The 20,702-nt window shown below is 40.3% G+C and overlaps 1 protein-coding gene across 4 annotated transcripts in view; it reads right to left on the bottom strand.

The window, feature by feature from the left end:
- The window catches only part of LOC117429199 (forkhead box protein P4-like), a 99,386-nt gene that overhangs the window by 9,802 nt on the left and 68,882 nt on the right, over window positions 1–20,702 (bottom strand). For 2 of the 4 annotated variants that reach the window (XM_059003524.1, XM_059003521.1), the window contains 8 exons: window positions 15,745–15,895; window positions 12,554–12,758; window positions 11,639–11,737; window positions 9,828–9,932; window positions 4,189–4,276; window positions 1,877–1,960; window positions 379–631; window positions 157–233 (listed from right to left, as the gene is read on the bottom strand). In XM_059003524.1, the coding sequence (XP_058859507.1) occupies window positions 157–233; window positions 379–631; window positions 1,877–1,960; window positions 4,189–4,276; window positions 9,828–9,932; window positions 11,639–11,737; window positions 12,554–12,758; window positions 15,745–15,895 (1,062 nt within the window). The remainder of the gene's footprint in view (window positions 1–156; window positions 234–378; window positions 632–1,876; window positions 1,961–4,188; window positions 4,277–9,827; window positions 9,933–11,638; window positions 11,738–12,553; window positions 12,759–15,744; window positions 15,896–20,702) is intronic. The other 2 variants (XM_059003525.1, XM_059003522.1) reach the window with 1 other exon arrangement.

The raw sequence follows: 20,702 nt of genomic DNA, 5'->3' as shown, positions 1-20,702 counted from the left end.
AAATATAAGCAAGACCCTTTACACCCTTTCCCAGCTCAACTACGATTGACTGCCTAGCTAGATTTACATCATTGGTACCAACTCTCCATCATCCTTCCTGTTCTGCTAAACTGTCATTTGAAAGCACAGGTTACGAAGTCAAACAAGTTTCCTTACATGTCGTATGAGCGAGGCGTAGGTAAAGGGAGGTCTGACATCAGCATTTTTGTAGAATTCCTGATTCTGTGCAAGCTCTGTATATATATAAAAAAAATCCAAAAAGCACAAAACAGTTAGAATCTTTGCTTGTGAGCAGATTGCAAAAAAAAAACAACACAAAAGTTACTATGGTACAATAATCACACATTAAAAAAGAAATCTCTCTTAGTTATTACTGACCCATTGCTAACTGGAGCTGTAAACTGCAGTAGCCTCCATGGCCCTTACCCGAGGCGATGGGGGTGCAGAACTTATCAGAGTTCCTCCGGCGGATGGCCCCCCCCACACTGTGCAGGCTGGAGGAGCTGATGACGGAGGGCCCCTGGCGCAGGGGGGTGATGGGGGCCGTGGCAGAGGTGGGGGGGTGAGGTAAACCTTCTGGGAAAGTGTCCCCCTCTCTCTTCAAAAGAGAGGCACTGGCTGCCAGATTGAGCTGCAACGAGAATTCAGACACATGCAACCATGATCGGAGATAGGACACACTTAAAAGGTAGCGTTACAGTTAGAGCCTCATTTCTGTACTAGGGCTAGAAACACTGGGTGTGATCCGTTTCCATCTTTAAAAGTGTTTCCATTGTTTAGAAGGCAGGGATGGAAGCTACAGAACAACACGTCTCACCCCTGACCCTCATTGTTGCCATGCCCAGCCTTGTTCTTTTCTAATCCTGCCTCAGTTATCCTGCTGGAGATATATGTATACACAATGTTACTATTTATAATGAACAGACACTAGAACACTGTGTAAAAGGACGAATAAAAAGGCAGCCTGGTTAAGAAGAAAGCTTATTACTGGAAGTTTTTTTTGTTTCCTCTTTCGTTCTGCAGATGCCCAATTAAGAGGAGCTGAAGCCCCTGGACCCCAGTTCATAGTGGTGCGTCTCAATGGGAGTTTATTGTTTGTTCTAATTAAAAGCCTCACATACCTGTGTTGAGGGAGGGAGCACACCGGGAGTGCACTGAACTAATACTATAAATTAACTTGACTGCCGCCGTATGTATTGTAGCTCAATTGTAAAAATAAATAACTAAATAAATGAAATGTCCCATCTTGAGTAATTAGGAGGCGAAATTGTTTAACAGGTACTTAATTAATGTTGGAACGGAGCCAGCGTCGGTGAGACTCAGGCGAACTTAATTGAGGGCAATCTTTGTTTTGCTGGTGCCTTCTGGGGCTGCTGCACTGCTCTGAACCTCACTGCAGACACCACATGCACTTTCTCCATTTCCCATTAGGTACTAACGGCAGCTGGAAATGGCCAAAACAGGGCCACCGGCGTCCTACTTTAACAGGGCAGTACACCACAATTTATATCTTTCCCTCAAATTAAGACACTCCAGATGTAATTGACAATTCATTTTCAATGTCTTCCTACTTTAATACAAGATTACTCATCAATCTCGTGATGAAATATTCATCAGTTCCATTTCTTCTTGGGCTTTGTAATTATAACGCACTATAAGATGTATATGCGGATAGGAATATGAGAGCTGATTAATGCAGTGTATGAAGTGTTCCTGAACTTCACGCTTGGTATTTCATCTCTCCATCAATCGATCTATGTAGCAGTGTTCTGTAGATGTCTTCCAAGCAGGCAACAGATGCTTGCAGCTATAAAATGGCGCTCTCTGTGTCACCCCTGTCATGAAGCTCCCCTATCCACATCTCTGCTGTACTTACGGGCTGGTTGAAAGGCTTTGGCTCCGATGGCCTCATATGCAGATGTGTCATCATTGCTTGCAGACGCTCGCTCTCCTTGGATAACTACAGGTAGAGAAACACACCAGTAATGTACAGGTTCACCTTCATGTCTATAATATTAAATTCAATGGAATACCATCGTTGGCATCATTTAAAAACCTACAAGCTCTGCTTACCAAACATATAAATATACGTACACAACATACAAGCTATGATTTCTTGCACAATGTAAACTCTTCAAATAGTCTATACAGACCATAGTTTTGATGCTAACCAAATTATCACTTTCTACATTTTCAGTGTGATATCGCCTTATTTATTTAAGTTTCTTTCTTTATTCAGATTCTGCATAAAAAAAATTCACCCCCCAAAAAAGTTTACACTGGTCTTGTTGCTCCACCCTTAAGTAGCACTCTTCCCTAGACATTACTGCCACCTAGAGGGCAAGACTACACATTACAATACTTGTTGAACTGTACTACCTCAGAATTTTAGGAGACAGGGGTCAAAATGGGCTGAAAACAGTGTGTGTGTATCTATCATAGGCTTCATTTTGAAATTAAGTACAAAAATAAATAGAGACCAAGATATGTGAATGTAAACTCAAGTGTTCAGAGACATTGTAACATTGTACTAATGGCTGGTATTGCACTCGTATGACAGGCAGACTATGCAGCGTAAAGGAATATCCCCTAGAAAGTGTCCTGAGGGCATCAGATGATTCGAGGGCATTTCCCATTTACTCCCACCTTTCACTTCCAGAGCTCGGCAACTCTACGTAATCAAGCCACCCTGTCCCTAACCCAACCCCAACCCGACCTAAAACCTAACCTCAAACCCAACACCTAACCATTAAGAATCATCTGATGCCCTCAGGACACTTTCTAGGGGATATTCCTGTGTGCTGCGGCAGACTATCGAGATGTTTAGCACTGTGATGCTTTTTGACATGAGCGGTCTCCCTGTCACTTTGCATTTCTGTTGTCGGTTTAAACAGTTTATTACGCGCTGTTTACTAAACATTGCTGGGGTTCTGTTGCAGCCAGTGCTTTTTTCTTTTTCTTTTCTAGGAGAATCAATCTGAAATTCTTAAGATGTCAATTAAATGTTAAGAGCCTGATTTCTCTGTTTGCTTAATGGTATAATTCCTTGGACCTGGGTTCAACAACACCCTCTAGCAACACTCACCTTTAGTCAAACTCATTTTAATATGCTTGAAAGGTCCTGCATTGACGTTGGTAATGGGCTTTGATAATAATGGCTGCCACCAGTTTAAAATAGTACACCTTCAAGATAAATCTTCTGAATCGAGTCACATCTGTGGGCTGTTCGCATCCATTGCTTCATACTGAAAACCTTATACTGTAGCAGGCAAACTCTCAAAGTCCTGGACTGTGTTGCATTGGGGTTAACCAGGCGTCGGCACAACCCATGCAGCTCAATAATAAGCACTGGTTTGTTGCAGGGATCAGAACCAGCCTATTCCAGGTGCTCTGTGGTACACACAGGAGATTCTGGAGTGAAAGGGGTTACTGTGAATGTCCCTGGCTCTGGTGTAGCGTTTGGGAAGGCACTGCGCTCTCCCTGTGGCAAGTCTCATTAGTGCCGACAGGGTTTGCGCTGCAATACCGGCACTTGCTGTGCCTAAACAGCGAGTTTTCGGCCCAAAAAACATTATAATTGGTGGCAGCGATGGCACCTTTTTTTCATTTTTAAATTTGTATAAGCTTCAGTAATTCCTATAGAACATCCAACTTCGCTGTAACAAATTGTTCAAGCACAATCGCCAAAGAAGCTTTGTCCGACATGTACACTGATGACATAGCGCTTTCTCAAACAGCTTTGGTCTCTGCCACAGAAATACTAAAAAAGAGCTACTCCGTGAAATACGACACTAAAACAAATGGTTTGGCAGGAAGCGTTAGTTTTGGCTTACGAACATTTATAAAAAAAAAAAAAGTAAGGCCGACTACAATCGGATGGTTTCACACTGTGGACATTATGTACAGTAGTCCAGGATTTGTCTGTGAAACCAGCTGAAAGAGTAGTGCCATTATACACAGGGATGGAAATAAGACTCCCATTGCATAGCAGTTTGATCCACTCCAGCTTTTACTGTGAGTTTAATAAGACACACCTGAGCCTATTACCTATACACTGTGGCTAACGAGCTTTGTATTCCAGTCCTACCCAGGGATAGCAGAGTCAAGCATGCCAGTGTCAATAGTCACTCAATCTCCCTCTTTGCCACACAGAGTGATTTCCAATGACAGTACAAAGACAGCACGCACCTGTATCTCTAGCTGTTGAACCACTTGCATTTGAACCCGGCACTGTGCAGTACTCCGATCATCTAGTGCATGTTCGTTGTTGAGGTGCCTGGAGGAAGAAAGAGCATGACATTTAAAAACAGAAGATGGTGAAAGCCAGCAGTGAGTTTTGAAGGCTTGCGTTCGCGTCTACAATTCATTCCAGTAATTCTACCACGTTTACTGGCCTAAATGGCTGTTACACCTTTTAAACCAATAAAACACACAAAAAAAAAATTAAATAAATAAAAAACCTAAATTTCATGCTATTGGTCATTTACAATTCCAAGTATTTAGAGCCTTGCATGCCAGCCAACCACAGCTGTTGCCCCGGGTCTCGTTTGTCATTATTTGAATGTCTAACGAGCCAATGTAAAGCTGAATAATCCTATCAGAATACTGGCAATTCAACAGGACACAGAGACAAGGTGACCGAAGAGATCCTGTCTCAGCAAACTTCCGTTCCTTGAGTTCCGTTCTTGAGTAAAGAAAGTTATTTACTGGACAGCCAGACACAATGCTTTTTTTTTTTTTTTTTTAATTATTTATTTTAATGCTTTATTTTGGCACCAAAAAGAGTCGAGTTGAGTTTTTTCCTGCCAGGGTTTTGTTTCTTTAGGTTTGTTTTTTCCAACAAAAAAACAAAACTATGAAACCATTCTATTCCAAATCCAGAGATGATTAAAATTCATGATGTGTTACATAAAACATCTACAGGAAAGTTATATTTTTCCCCATCTGAGTGTTTTTTTTTGTTTTGTTTTTTAACAAGGCCTATAAAGTTTATTTTCTCCTCAAACAACACTTGGACATGAAAGAAATGGCTGAAGCCGACATATAAACTGCCTTGTAAAACAGCAAATAAACCAGTGTCACCATGTAATTATGTCAATTTGTGCCATGTGAAAACACTGGCAAATATGTAACAGTATACTGAGATAGATAGATGATAGTGAGAGAGAGAGAGAGAGAGAGAGAGAGAGAGGAGATAGAGATAGAGATAGAGATAGAGATAGATAGATAGATAGAGAGATAGAGAAAGAAAGAAACACACACACACACACACACACACACACACACACACACACACACACACACAGTATATATATATATTTTTTTTTACCCTGGATACAATCCCATCGCATTTCAAACCAGCCCAAATGTGAAAAAAATACAATTGAGTTTTCCTATGAAATCAAGTACTGGAGGAATTTACCACTTGGGAGAGATACCTTGTCTAATCTTCAGAAGTACAGCGAAAAAACAATGCTAGGGGGTTGTAAAACATGCCACTGACATCGAAGAGCAAAACACAGGACTTTTAGGAATGATTCAAATGAACACAATGCTGAAAACGAAATCATTCATATTACTTAAAAATACATTAGACTGGTCTACACTGGACTTTCATTAACTCTTTTGCTACTCAAAATCTGACGGTGGGCACCTCTTACAGTAGCAAGCAGCACAACCTGTTCTACTGTGACTCCTCTTGAAGTTCCTCCTTTCAGACAACCGTTGGACCTCAAAAGCTGTGTTTGACTTCAATCTGACACTTATCAGCGATACTGTATTAGAAAGTGAGCCATTAGCATGCTAAAAGGGGAATGTAAAAAGTTAGAACACTGTGAATCAGGCACATGAAAAACTTGTCGTTCACCGACCTTTCCCTTTCTTTAAATCTATGTTGGGGTGTAGCCTAATATGAGCAAGCCAATAAGCTGGCTGCTTTAATCAGATAGGGAGACTTGCCAGAGTGGGAGGGTGCATCCTTTATTAAAGACCTTCTGCTCTTTCCCACTGACTCAACCCCACTTGCACTAATCACCAGTAGTTATTTGCTTGTTGTCGCTGTCGCCCACTCCGGCTGCTTGGCTGTGAAAGCAACACTGTGGTTTTCCTGAGAAAGTGAGGAGTTCCTTCCCAGCCGTCCCCATCTGCTGCCCTAGTGACATCATCACAATGATCTCACCAACCGGACCCACACACTACAACCAGATAGCACTAGAGATTTTTATTTATTTTATTCCCCCCAACTATTTTATTTTTTTTGGTATAATTCTAACTCTCCCCAGAGTAAAAGAAACCAAAAACAAACACGAAAAACCAGACACCATTCCCAAGTGTGAATCATATGGTATTCTTCTGTTTAATACCAGTGGAAAGTTAATCCTGGTCAAACACGCACTCTGTGAAGTTGCAGCTGCCACAAAGGCATTTGACTTTTTTTTTTTTATTTCTTAACCAACAGCGCACCAGTCTAAGCGTGATAAGTTGTTTGAAAAACATTAAACTGTTTTTCTCTTAATCCGAATAAGATTGTATGTAATTCAATCTATCCAACTAAATGAACATTAAGTAGATACAGAAATACTTTAAAAATTATTCTACCTGCTACACAGAGATTTAAGAGCTTTGCTTTTAGAATGTGATTGCTCTGCCCTTCATAAAACGACCTTTTAATTGTATTTCTTTTTATAAAGAAAATAAGACTTATTTTGGCAAATCAGACATACTTGATTGGGCATTCAACTTAAAAATCAGACCCCTGCAATGTTGTGAATCAAGGTTAGGGAGAAAATTGCAGGTTCTCTAGCTAATATAACTAGAACAACAATAAAAATGATTTTATCTTGAACTTCGTTTTCCTAGAATACCCTTATGATTGCTATATTGCCAAGAAGCTATGTTGATGAAAACAACAAGATTACGTGTAAATATAGGTTTTAAAATGAATCTATATATAGAGTTATTTAAACACAGCAAGATCTACTATAATAACCTAAACAGCTGCCGATCTAAATACCTTAACTCAATCCTGCCAGTGCTCCCCTGGGACAGATCACCGACTCCCTAGTAACATGACGAAAGACTATCAAAATGCAATGAAAATAGAGGAGTGTAAGTGATCCACTGCAAGGATCTAAGCCTTCGGTAGACTAGTGGCTTCTACCACTGTGCCACTGAATTTCAAACTATTGAATGGACTAACCTCTACAGTAGCTACTGAATTATTTTGCTAGGGTGTTGTTGCTAGAATCCGAAACACAAAATATTGGTCAAACGCACCTTTTATTCCCTCAAAAAGGAAACTGCAGCTTTAAAATGTCGAGACGTATTCACTATCAAAAACTTTAAACAATAACAATGATCTCATCCAACCGTATTAGTAGAACAGATAGCTTTTTTTCTCCAGAAGTACATGATAAAAAATGATCTCACCCAATCTTTTTTGTCCACAGAACTACAAACCTCAACGCTTTATAGCTTATAATAAACAGTAGCAATGCTTTTTCCACCATATTCCAACAATGAGGCTCTGTTTATTTCACCCCAGTGGGGATTAACTGCATTTAAAAAACAGTCAAAACCACGGCAGATGAACAATAGCCCTGAGTATTCAAACACATGTACTGGAGCATGCCAGAGAAAATGGAACATCATTAAAACATTCGAGCGAAGAAAAAAAAAAAAAAAAAAAAAGAGAAGCGGGGATGTGAATGAGAGTTTTATCATTTTCAAATGGTCTAAAAAGACATTCTCTTCTCAGACATCTGGCTGGTGGCCACAAAACACTTGAAGCTGCCTTCTGGCACCCTTCCTTTTGATCTCTCGAACGCAAACGAAACTCTAGCAGAGAACTATGGCTCCCGTCGCACTGCAGTTTGAACTATTCCAGTGTTTACCTAGACTTAACCACTCGCACCCGAGCTCAACCTCTCCCGTCTGTTTGTCTCAGCCGGGTTGTGCCTAATACACTGTATGAGTCTTCTTTCCATCTCTTGAGCTACACCGGAAGCAAGAGGCATTTCAACTTTATTGGAGCTCAGAATCATACTCGGCTTGATTATTTATTGTACGGAAACATTATCTGTCATCTAAAGCTCCACTGCCTAAATAAATGTAACTGGGCATTGGAAAATTACTTCAATTCAGGCCTCCTTCTATTGCGAGAAAGAACAGTAATACAGTACCGATTTAGTTTAAAAAGACATTAAAGAAGAGCAGACAGAAATCAAGAGTGTCTGGGAGTAAAACTTAAAACACGATTCAAATTTCATTTTCGTCCAAACCTAGGTCATAATGTATTGTATATCTTCCATAGCATGTCTTTCATCTAGATCAGGGGTGACCAAAGTTTGCCCTTCCAGTCCTGGTCTTTGTTCCAACCCTGTTCTAAACTGTTTCATTGAACCAATTAAACCTCCATCTAGACCCTGAAGTAGTTAATCATATCCGTTTACCTGTTAAACCTGGAGTGGAATGGCCCTCCAGGGCTGTGACTGGACACCCCTGATCTTGACCTTTGTTGGAAGAACTGAAGACGACACAGCAATTTCAAAAGCAGCAGCTAGAACCCCATTTTTGGTGGTTCAATTGTTGCAATTGTAACTTTAGGCAGAAGGGATTGTCCATAGAGGGGTACTTTATCTGGTTCCTCACAGTGGGTAGCTCAGGACAAAGCCACACACCCCCCCAATTTGACAACGGAACTCAAAATCTTGATTAAAATCAACACAAGCAGGGCATTGAAAAAAAAAAAAAAAAAAAGAACAGACAGAGAAAAGCTTTTGAATTCACCAACCCTCCCCAGGATTTGAGCCCTGGCCTGTGAGGCATGAGCCATGAGTCAACAGCATGTGACAACCCACCATGTCAGCCCTCTATTTTGAAGTCTAATTATTTTAACACAAAAAGACAATGGTGTGTTTACATCTCTTGTGTTCTCAGATCTGGTTTTTTTTTCTCCTTTATCACTGTGAGCTAGCTCCGTCCTCCCATCCACCCCCCAAAGTCCCTAAAGACTCAAACTGGCAAACAGACAAAAAATATAAATAGTGGCGCTCCTTTTGATGTCTTTGCTAGCATCCCAGAAACAAAGAGATCTAATTGTAAATGAGCTAATTAAGTAAACCACTGATGAAGCGTGAAAACAATTTGCTTGACCCTTTGCTACTGCGCTGCGAGACGGAAAAAAAGGGTTGTCAGACTGAAGAGCTAATCAGTCATTGACAGACATGTAGAATTAATACCAGACACCTGCAACAAAAGCATCAGGTACTTGGCATGCAGCTTCTTCCCTTCCAGAACAGAGATATACAGTACAGCCAGGGTCTTTAACAGGAGTGCATTAGTGTTATTTAATGCAGTTTACAACAGTGGGGAACCCATTTAAAACTGCAGACTAAAAATCACACACCAGTAAGTAGGTTTTTTTTTTTTTTTTTTTTCTTTCTTTCTACTTTTGAATGCCGGTTTCATATATCTCTTAAATACATTTACATGGACACTGTGCAGGGGAGCTGAGCTGCAACATGTGAGTATAAAGCGAACACAAGTCACCAGCAAGAAAGACAATATTAACAGGGTAACACCTCCAATGCAAAATCCAGTCCTATGCCTGCAGCACCTTTGAAATCTGTAATTAAGCTCAAGACTTTAACAACTATGGATTGGGAGTCTTAGCCTGTTATTATTAAAGAGCATACTTCAAAGTCAGTCCCGGCTGAGTAATTGTAGAGTTGAACACCTTATTATTAATTTGTCAGACTTTCCTCTTAATCCCACGCTACTAGGAGGAGGAGGAGGAGGAGGAGGAGGAGGAGGAGGTGGTAACTTACTTTATAAACTGTCCCATGTCCTCACACAGAGCTTCACAGCCTGGCCACTTGCACTCCCCATGTCCGTAGAGAGGGTGAGAGCCTGTGTGCTCCTCATGGGCAGAGCTAGGAGAGATGGGAAACCCAGCGTTAACAAGCGTACTTGCTGGAGGCACCGGGGTGGCAAAGCATACAAACACTCCCCCACTGCTTAGCAGTTGCTTGATCCATTCCTTGTTTTACTGTTCATTTGACACAGCTGAGCTTCAGTGAATCAAGTAACTGCTATGGAGTCCAGATGATTTCCTACAGTGTGTACTCGATAGGATTGGTAAATCGGAATAGGCAATGTGGGTTAATAAGGCTAACTAAGAGTCCAAATACCTCAGGAAACAGAGTAGCATTGTGCACTGAATGACTGTAGGTGCTACTTCAAGCTTAAAGGCAGTTGTGTTTAGCTGATGTTTTAATTTACAAGGTTTAACTTAATAAGGAAGCAATAGTCAAACATGAATTACATTACCTAGCAATACTAGCTTGAATCACCGTCTTGTTGACATCATATTCCACTATACATTGTAAATGTCCAGCACAAACCTTTATTTCCAACATGTGCAATCAGAGGAGTGTTTGGTTGCAAGATACAGCACTGTGCAAACATCTAGTGATACTGAAGGGCTACTGTAGGTTACAGAATATTTATGATAACATCATATTAGTAAAGATGATATCAAACGATTTCAGAGGATCAATAATTAGGCTTAAATAGAGAAACCTGTAGTTACTGTTGGGGAAGCAGAAATGGGGTTTTCAACTGTATATAAAATGAGAACATCATTAACCCAGGCTTTTCTTGTGGAGTAGCGACACTTTGTGTCCTTCTTTGGAAAGTGAACTCTCCTATGTTTGCACAAAAGGACAAGTAAAAATTGGCTTTGGAAAGGTAGAACTGACAGGAGAGGATTCATGTGACTCTCCGTTCATTCAGAAGCGAGTACAGTGTGTCCCAAGCTTTTGTTGTCGTCTGGCAACATGGATTCAAGTCAAAAATCACCAAGTTTCTTTTTATTTATTTTGTTAGGAAATGACACCTTTGTCCACTTTGTTCCAAGAGCAATTAAAGAAAAGAAAAAAAAGTTGTTTTACTCTTTCCATTTTGTGGAGTTTACTTTGACTGCAGCCCAGCAAACCCTCACCCAGGTAGGAGCGTTGTCTCATCATTGAATTAAATAACCTACTGGACACTTCAACAAGCGTGTTCATTCTGTTAGTTCTTAACACTAAACATAAGGAGCTACATCAAATAATAATAAAAAAAGGCAAAGGTGGGACTTGGATCTTCCTATCCTGAACATCAGACACATATTGATGCCTAAATTCCTGACATCCAGACCCACAGCAAGGAACATTCCCAAAAGTTAACCCTCCTTCTCCAATGTGATTTATTTCTGCACATCGAAAGTCAAAACGTATGTCAGCTTCATCACAGCGGTAGGCATCAACTTCAAGAACGTACTTCTGGTGAGGAGCAAGTATTTTTCTCCCCAAGCGCTTCAAATGATGGCTAGCCGCAGACAATCCACACAAACAAGGACAACCCAAAACCTTGAGCGAAGTTCAAATCCAGGCTCCAAAACATCTTCTTGACTTGGCACATGTTGAACCGCCAACAGCCGTTTGCTTTAAGAACCGTTCGTATCGTGCCACGTGTATTCCTCCCCTTTTTTATACAGTATTTATTTGTAAAATAAATAAATACACAGCCAAAATAAATGAGGTGCAACATTTTGAATCGAATGATATTATTATTATTATTGTTATTATTTACTCACTGAGTGTTTTGTTGGTAACCGCTTTTCAAGTGTGGCGTTCGGTACTCGTCTGCAGGTTCAGCCTTCATGAAGGAGGAGATCCAGTCAAAGACTCTTGCTCTTGGAAATGGAAAGAATCCATGACTACATTGCGGTTAATGATCCTGACTCTTCCCGACTTCACAGCAGCCTCTGGCAGCACCCCGCACCCCCCCCCTTTACAATGCATTGCAATTACTGATACAGGGGAATGCAGGCCTACATGCACAGTCTCAGCTTTGATAAAACAGCTAGAATAATAAACACAGGCCCCTTTGTTTATTGCTAGGAAAGAGACTATACATGCAGAAAAAGCAGGTGCATGCTGGGTGTAAGATCTGCGATTTGCCCCCACCGATAAGCGCTCAGTGGATCTTATGCAGATCTCAAGTTCCAAACAGCCTGGCAGCCCTTACTAACAGAACAACTCTGCTCCCTCCCTAGGCTTCACTGCAACTTGTTTTAAAGACTGAAATAAGCTCCCAAACACTTAATCCAATAAATGCGCTCATCACACTCTCCTTGGCTGTTGTTAACACAATTGCATACTCTCCTCCTGTCTCTCCCCCCTTACTAAATTAAGGTTATTATCTGTTCATGTTTAATTTGATTTGACCCCAAAAAAATGTAAAGGCAAGTTCAAGAGCTCTGGTGAAATCTCCACACACACACACACACACACACAGTTTAAAAAGACATCAGTGTGTAATTTCTTTCATCTAAGATAGATGATACATTCCGGTTCTGAAACATAAGTCTTATTAAGAGTGGCAAGAACAAACCTTTTTTTTTTTTTTTTTTTTTTTAAACAGATTTGATTGTATAAGAAATTGTAGTTATTAATAATAATAATAATAATAATAATAATAATAATAATAATATATTAGCCATCATTACCTCTCTCTCTTTGGAGTGTGAACAGAGTTCTGTCCATTTGGCAAAGAGTGATGGGTTATTTGAGGTGAGGCCTTGGCAGCCGAGTAAGAGGTAGAGTTGGAACTGTTGGTTGTCAGGTCTAGACCTTCGTGCTTCATGTTGTCGTCTTGGTTCTGCATGCCGGCTACATCTTTCCAGAGCTGCTGGAGGTCTGCAGGGCACATGGCTGCAAAAAACAAGCAGAGCAAGAGGTGGTCAAGAGAGAAACACTAGGGAAAAACACCCTCATTGAAATACCCTGCATGCAAAATGAACATGCAGTCACATTCCTGACCTTGTTGCAATCTCACACTTTATAATTAAATTACATATATACGTGCACACACTTGCACATGACAGACATGGTTAGCTGTGTACACTGCGGGAAAGTAGGTACAAGATCAGCGGTCACTAAATGATCCGTATTATCATTATGCTTTGTTTGGTCTACAGCTTGACAAAACATAACTGTAAAAACCTTTTTAGTGGCAACGGCACAGTACTCAAAGAAAGAATAGGATTGAAAGAAAAAGAAAGTGAGACATGTTGTTTACTATAACTCTTTAATGGAGGTATCAGATATCTGATTAACATCTGTTAGAGGAAATCAATCTTATCTCCCGATTGCTTGAACAAGTGCCAGTTGGCATCAAAAAATCATGAGATAATAAACCATGCAAGTAAGTTAACATTGGTATGGTATCTCAAATTAAAATGCTTGAGGTCCTTCTCACTTAACTCGTGGGATACAATCGCTGAATGGGTGGGTGGGTGGTTAATGGATTTAAAAAAATACAAAACAAAAGCAGCGTTTCCCCAAACTTCTTGTGTAATCCAGACCTTTTCCTAATCATTCTGTGAACTACTGATGGAAATCCCCCAGTCCTGCTATCTGCCTATGCGGAGGCAAAATCACGGATTGTAGTATCACTGATTCTGTCTTTCCAGACTGACAGCAATCCCAAATAGCAACCCAAGTATTAATGTCTGGAGCGCCTCTTTACATTCTTGTGTTAAAAAAAAAAAACCCTAATAAAAGGGTCCCTATGGGAAGAATCAATGTCTGTGTGTCCCGTTCCCCTGTATTCAAACCCTCTGAGAATAATACAGAAAAAAGGAATTAAGGAAGTGCTATTACTGAGCATGCTCCAGAATTCATTCTACCTGCTGTTTAATTCAAGGAAAACTTAGGCCTCAGGTGGGGGGCTATTGCTGGACAGTAAGCTCCCGAGTTTGTTACCCACAATTTCTCAGTTTACAGCACTTGTCGGCGCGGGTGAGGAAGAGAGAGATTCTTAAATATCTTTCGAGTGCAGGATTGCATTTTATCTACTGGCACGAGGCCTTTCACCAGCGATATCGGCCTTTTCATTTTGAACGGAGGTCCACTGAATATTTTGCAAACAAGATCAAACGCAATGTGCCATAAACCCTTCGACTTACTCTGCATATTTTTACAGATAAACAAGCACAGTTTGACGCTGACCAGTACGGATTGTGTATTAAAAGGTAACGAATGAATCCGAATTGTTCACCCCACCCCACCCCACCATTGGAATGAAGCAAGGCCCAGAAAGTATGACTAGACAGAAAAATTTACTGGTTGGCTGGTTTGTCATAATGGAACACTTTTTATAGAGACTGCTGGGAAATTCTGTTGGTCCTTATCCCAGGATTTACTCAGGATTGTAAGAGACCCAAGTTTATTGTTCTTCAGACCTCTGAAACTATGACATAATCACAGCAAGGATGCCAAAGCCAAAATAAAAGTTTACAGCTGGCTTACAAAACTACATTCCTAAATATGTGACTCTACTCTCCGGGTTACATTATCTTTCCATATTTGCTTTCCCCGAAACCTTGCAACATAATAAGAAGAGGGAAGAAAACTGCATTGTTTCAACAGCTGTCCATTTTTTAAGTTATTCTCTTTTGTCATCATCACGGTATATTAAAACCAATGTCAATCTTGCACAGTGACCAATTAATAATTCAATGCCCTTCAGTAAGTCAGATAGGGAAATTAACAAGGAGAACTCAATTCAAAAATTGCCATACAGTCAATATACAGTATCAAGAAAAATGTGCCCTCCCTTCTCAAGCTCTTAAGATTTCCCTTCACAGCTACCCTTGTGTCTAATTGCCAATACAGATTTACAGACACCTTCAAAAGCAATATGTTTACTATAAAACTTTATTAATTCTTTATTGCTAAGAAATTATGTGATAAGACAAAGCAAAAACAAATGGATGCAAGGAAATGCCAAAAAAGCACATTTTGAAAGCATGTCTGTATTTTCAGACCTGTTTATTCCCATCCTTTCACCCCTGTCTCGGAGAATTTCACTGCATATTTGACCTATTATCCAAATGACTGCCTTCCACAAAACCAACAATCAACAGTCCCTTTTATCTTTTTACGACCCGATTAAGTTAACAAGCTTCACATGTGGCTGAATGAACATGGCTGTGGTTTTCTCAAGAGGGGAAACAAGTAGATCCCAACAGATTAGGATCACAGCGGACTGTTGGTTTTGGGGCAGTGTTATCACTTGAACAAGTAAAAGCTAATGTTCTCACACCAAGAGCCCTGGCCAATCAGGGAACCTGGTAGTGAAACACAGTCCCTGAATGGTGAAAAGACTTGATAAAGTGCAAACAGAGGGGACCAAGACTTACAACTGTGCCTGCGGTGGTATCATTGCAGTAGAGTTTATTAAAGTTGGGTTTTTACAGCCTTCAGCAGCGGGTTTAAATTCTCAAGATACCCTGTATAGACACTCTTTTCTAAACTGCATGCAGCTAAAAAAACTATGCTGCAGTAAAGGTGCGATACCAATGGTAGAAAAAAAACACAGTGACAATTGTTTTCTCATGTTGGTGCTGTGAAAAGCACTCCAATTTGGGATCTAAAAACAGGTCCCATTCAGCAAACTTTAGGGACAGTTTTAAGGAATGTTTAGTTAAGGACTGTTTTTTTTTTTGTTTGTTTTTTTGATTAAATCAATTTGTGAAACCCTTCTCAACCGTTTTAGTGAGGGTTAGGAGTTTGTTCTCATTTTGCGCTCCCTCTTGCTTGCACCAAATGACATATCTTTCCTTTCACCGAAGGCACACTTCTCAGCCACGGTGAATGAAAGAAGGCATCGTCGTCGCTTGGACCCTGGGGTTACCTTGCTGCAGGCTCTGCATAGGCACGGCGCCCTGGCTGGGCTGCAGGCTCACCAGGCCTTGCCTCTGCAGGTTCAGGAGGTGCTGTTGCTGCAGCTGCTGCATCTGGATCAGCTGCTGCTGGAACGCTAGCTGTTTATTCCCCAGCTGCTGCTGTGGACAGAAAGAGACACAACACTGTGATACTGGCAAACACTCAAGAGATACTCTGCACACAGCACAGCCTTGAATTCCTTCAGGAAAGCCTCAGTCTTCCTTTTGAGACATTGCAATATCAACAAGCACCTGCCAACTGAGCCTCATCTGTCGTGCTGTCTATCGTGACTGAATCCATCTTATAACTGTGGCACTTAAACCTATTGATGCACCAGAATTATTACTATTAGTATTACTATTATTAAATATTCAACATATATTCATACTCAGACTTATTTAAAAGGGTGGAATACAATGCAGTAACATACACATGGTTTACACACAGTTTACATTGACATAAGCTTGCTCTGACCTTTACCCAGCCTCAGTCTTGCTCAATGAGCTCTTTATCTCGATTTCAACACTAAATGTTAGTCCGTCTTTGTCACAACTGACCTTTATTTCCTCCAGTACCTATTGTGTTTGTTTGCACCTTGTGGCACTGCCTGCTTGTATTTATTATATTTGAACAAAATCACAGGGGCCGCAAACTAGCGTACACTCTTATTCAGAAAGCTTAACTCCAGCTAACCTTCTAGTGTTGCCACCCAATCGCAACCTCAGTGCACTTCAGACTTTGATCACAGTTTAACGTATAGATTTATTTTGTCTTCGGTTCTTATTAGTCAATATCCAAGGAACCGTATATACTGTATTGAGTATATCCGAGATCACACTATACACAAGGTAGCATGTCGCTACTACTGTAATCTTTTGATTTCAGAAGTGGATCCCTAAGCCAATAAACACAGTCACATAATGAATTTACTCGACTCCTGCTGGCTGTGTATAAACAGCGTTCCGGGACCGCTGATTACATTGTTTGATGCATTATTATAACACCAGTACAGATCTGCAGGCAGTTGAGAGACCCCCAGCCCCCCTCTGTTGCTCTATAGTTTATGAAATCCATGCCAGTGTTTTTATCCATTCATTACATCCATCATTGTAAAATAAAAATAAATGGTCCACATGGAAGTTTCAGAACTATAAAACTGTTAAATAAAAAGGTACCGATTATAAGTAGAGATTTGCGACATTGCAAAAGCACGGTTTTGTGTAAATGTTCTCTCACATTTCCATCTGCACCATGAAACCAGCCTAAAACTAAATCTCATCACGTTCCAGTATCAAACTGGGAAGTAACCAAATCCATCTGCAGTCCAACCTGCAACCGGACATTACACAAGTGTCACCTGTTACACTTTTTTGTCTAATTGTTATTTACAAATGATGCTCTTCTGATTACAAACGTATGACAAGTTTTGAGACTTGCGGTTTTGCATGAGAACGGGAGCCAGCTACCCATTTACGGCGTAAGACCAGAGACACTGAAAAAACAAACCAACAGCACAGTATCTCATCAATCCTCCTTCAGAGGTAACCAACATGGGAATCTACACAGGAGGTGACTGGTACTGGTTTTACATGGCATTAGGGCAGCAGTGTGGAGTAGTGGTTAGGGCTCTGGGCTCTTGACCGTAGGGTCGTGGGTTAAATCCCCGGTTGGGGACACTGTTGCTGTACCCTTGAGCAAGGTACTTTACCTAGATTGCTCCAGTAAAAACCCAACTGTATAAATGGGCAATTGTATGTAAAAAATAAATGTGTTAAAAAATAATGTAATTGTATGTAAAAATAATGTGATATCTTGTAACAATTGTAAGTCGCCCTGGATAAGGGCGTCTGCTAAGAAATAAATAATAATAATAATAATAATTTGGTGATAACATCCAAAAAATGTTAGTTTGATAAATGCTCCTTTTCCTGGGTTTACTTTCACTTAAAAAAGAGGCTTCCCGGGATTTTTCTTTGATGTTCCCCAACAAAATATGGGCCTTATCTTCAAGAGATAAGAAAGAAAAAAAAAAACACACACAACAAAAGAGAGAAAAGATTTTGGCTTCTCAATCTCATCAGCAGCCTCTTCAAAGACACGGAGTCTGAGAGGAGAGGTTAGAGGTCACTTCCTATGAGACAGCCCAGCTACGCAGAGCAGCGTCCGTCTGTCAGTACATCCCGTTTGTCTCGGAGAAAGTGCATCTCTTACATTAATCTGTTGTACAGGTCTGGTGGGAAACAAGCTTTCTACCAAACAGGGCTAAACAATATCATTATCGTCATCTCCTTTACGAATAATCCTCCTCATCGTGCTCACAGCACCCCCATTAACAGTGAAATACAACAGCATGCTAATCAGGATAAGATTAAAAACTGTGACTTTTTAGCGTCTAGGGAAGGCATATTGAATACCTAGGACATCTTAAACCACATTAAAAGTGAGGTGAGGTTAAGGAGCACACAAGTGTTGCACTGTGCACTAAAAAGTGAGGAGTCTTTTCAGATGTTTTTATTCTGGAATATTTAGAAATCAGCTAAGCCGAAGCAGCAACAGATAATCACGCCAAAGACACATAAATTGGATATTAAACAAGAAATGTAATATTAGAATAACGATGATATAAATTGTTTTAAAGTTTATACAGTAGTGACTATTGTTAAAATGAATCTCTTGGAAATGCGCTTAGTGGAGAAAGCAGATTTAATACAGCATTTGGGAGGGAGGGGGCATTGTGGCAGGGTGATTTTGGATAGAAGGAGCGGCACTTCTTTTAGAGAATGCACTGCAGTATCCGAGGCACTCTCTCTCACACACTCTCCCCTGTGACACGGTTCAAGTTCTTTAACACATTGTGTCTGCGTTCTGTTTACATTAGATGCAGTTGAGTGGCTAAAGCTAGCGAAGTAACAGGCCTGTCAGGTTGATTTATGAGCACATCAAACAGAGTTTCAGCATGCCACTGCGGACTGACAGCGGCACTTCATTAATCTGACTCCTGGGTGACTCGAGAGTTGAAGCATCAAGCCGGCATTTTAAACATCAATTCGGAAAAAGCGCAAAACTGCGCATTACCAATGCATGCGGCCGGGGTTTTTTTTTATTTCATTCTTATTTTGCTGACTAACAGACTAACAAAAGGGCCCTCCATTTAATTTCATTTATTATAACTTAAGAAAACACTTCTCCAATAGTTTCCTAAAGAACCGAACAAAAACGAATGATTTATCATTACAGAAAAAACGAACACCACCACTTGCTTGAACATGTTTTGGTTATTTGCTCGATCCTAAAAGCACAGAAACCTGTGCTGTTAGTGTAGCCAGAAACACAAGCATTCTAAACAATGTGGGCCAGTTGTGTCACTATATTAATACAGGAACCCCCTTGTATCTAATGGACACATTGCTAAGTATGTACCTTTCTTAACATGTACCTTTCTCAGGGTTCCCTGAGCAGGAGGTAGCTAGCATTTGAAACCCAGGCTTGAACCAGCCTCTTACAGCAGCAAGCGACCGCTGAACATTTTACACGCTCAGGAATCACAGCACATGCTCTGCTTGAACAGCTTTCATTTAGCCAACCACTGTCAGAGCCTTTCCCCCCCAGGGCTTAGGAAAGTCTACAGAAGTGCTGGAACATAGCGTAGCCTCACACTCCATTCTGGGTGCTTTAAGAAGTCATGCTGGAGTTTAATTTGCAAACTCTGGAAACCGTGCACCCAGCCTTTAGCTGATGTGGTCTGCCGTTTTGTATTATCTGTTCAGTTTGTTTATTATGTTATTAATAATGATTGTTTAATTGATGCAATGAGTGTCACGTGTTACATTGAAGTCAAGTGGATTTCAATGCAGTTCCATATTATTGGGCCTGTTTTTTTTTTTTTTTTCATGAGAAAAAAAAAAATCTTAGGCACTCCTACCTTTTTTTTGGTATATAAAACTAAATAGGCAATCTTCCGCTTTCCATAAAATAGGTGATAAAAAAGACAACATTTTTTAAAAAATATGTCCAATTTCAACCCTTATTTGCATGAATAACTTATTGTAACGCTGTTAAAAACTCATCTGAAAGTTCGACTTCATTGGTAAAACATTTTAACAAACCAAAAAGTCCAGACAGACATTCATTATATGCAGTACGGCTTTCTATCTCTAGACTGTGAGATCATCAATTAAAACCACAGACCACTTTACCGAAAGATTTTAGCAGTCTGTGCATGGTGTTTCCACTAGGGACTGCTGATATATTCCACTACTACAGCAATACCCTCTTCTATTAATTGTTCTTGATTCCTTGCTCTTTAAAATCGTGCTCTTCACCTGCACAAATATTTAAGAGAAAATGTCTTAAACTCCAGGGGCCAAGAGGTAAGGTTAGCAATGTGTGTTTTTTTTTCTCCATGAAAATGTCAGGGTTATAAGGACATAAGAGTTTGCTGAGACCGTACGCCGCATTAGACTGCTAAAACCTGTCTAGGTCAAAACGAACTAGAACTGATGTATCAACCTCAATAGCAACAGTTTATCTGTAGTCGTTTAGCCTATTCTACTCTTAAGAACTTTTTCCCCCCCTTACAAGATTCTCTTCAACCACAAAAACCAGACTGACTCACAACATGTCGGTGGGTCTGCTGCTTTGACAAGAACGAGATCTCTCATAGATGCCCGGCACTCACTATGAGATGAATACCTTTCAAGCTCTTCATTCACCGCGGAAACAAATACGCATTGCCAAACTGCAGCTCCTCTGGATAAGGCAGAAACTTTCCATGTTTTTTTTTTTTTTTGCAGGCATATTTATACGTATGATCCTCGTAGGCCTTCCAAATTCAGCATTGTCCCACTAGTATAAAGCAGACAGCTGTGTATATATATATATATATATATATATATATATATATATATATATATATATATATATATA

The sequence above is a fragment of the Acipenser ruthenus genome, chromosome 29 (genome assembly GCF_902713425.1).
Source record: "Acipenser ruthenus chromosome 29, fAciRut3.2 maternal haplotype, whole genome shotgun sequence".
Classification (NCBI taxonomy): Eukaryota; Metazoa; Chordata; class Actinopteri; order Acipenseriformes; family Acipenseridae; genus Acipenser; species Acipenser ruthenus.
The sequence above is the reverse complement of the archived record's forward strand: the minus strand, read 5'-3'. Positions and strand labels throughout refer to the sequence as shown.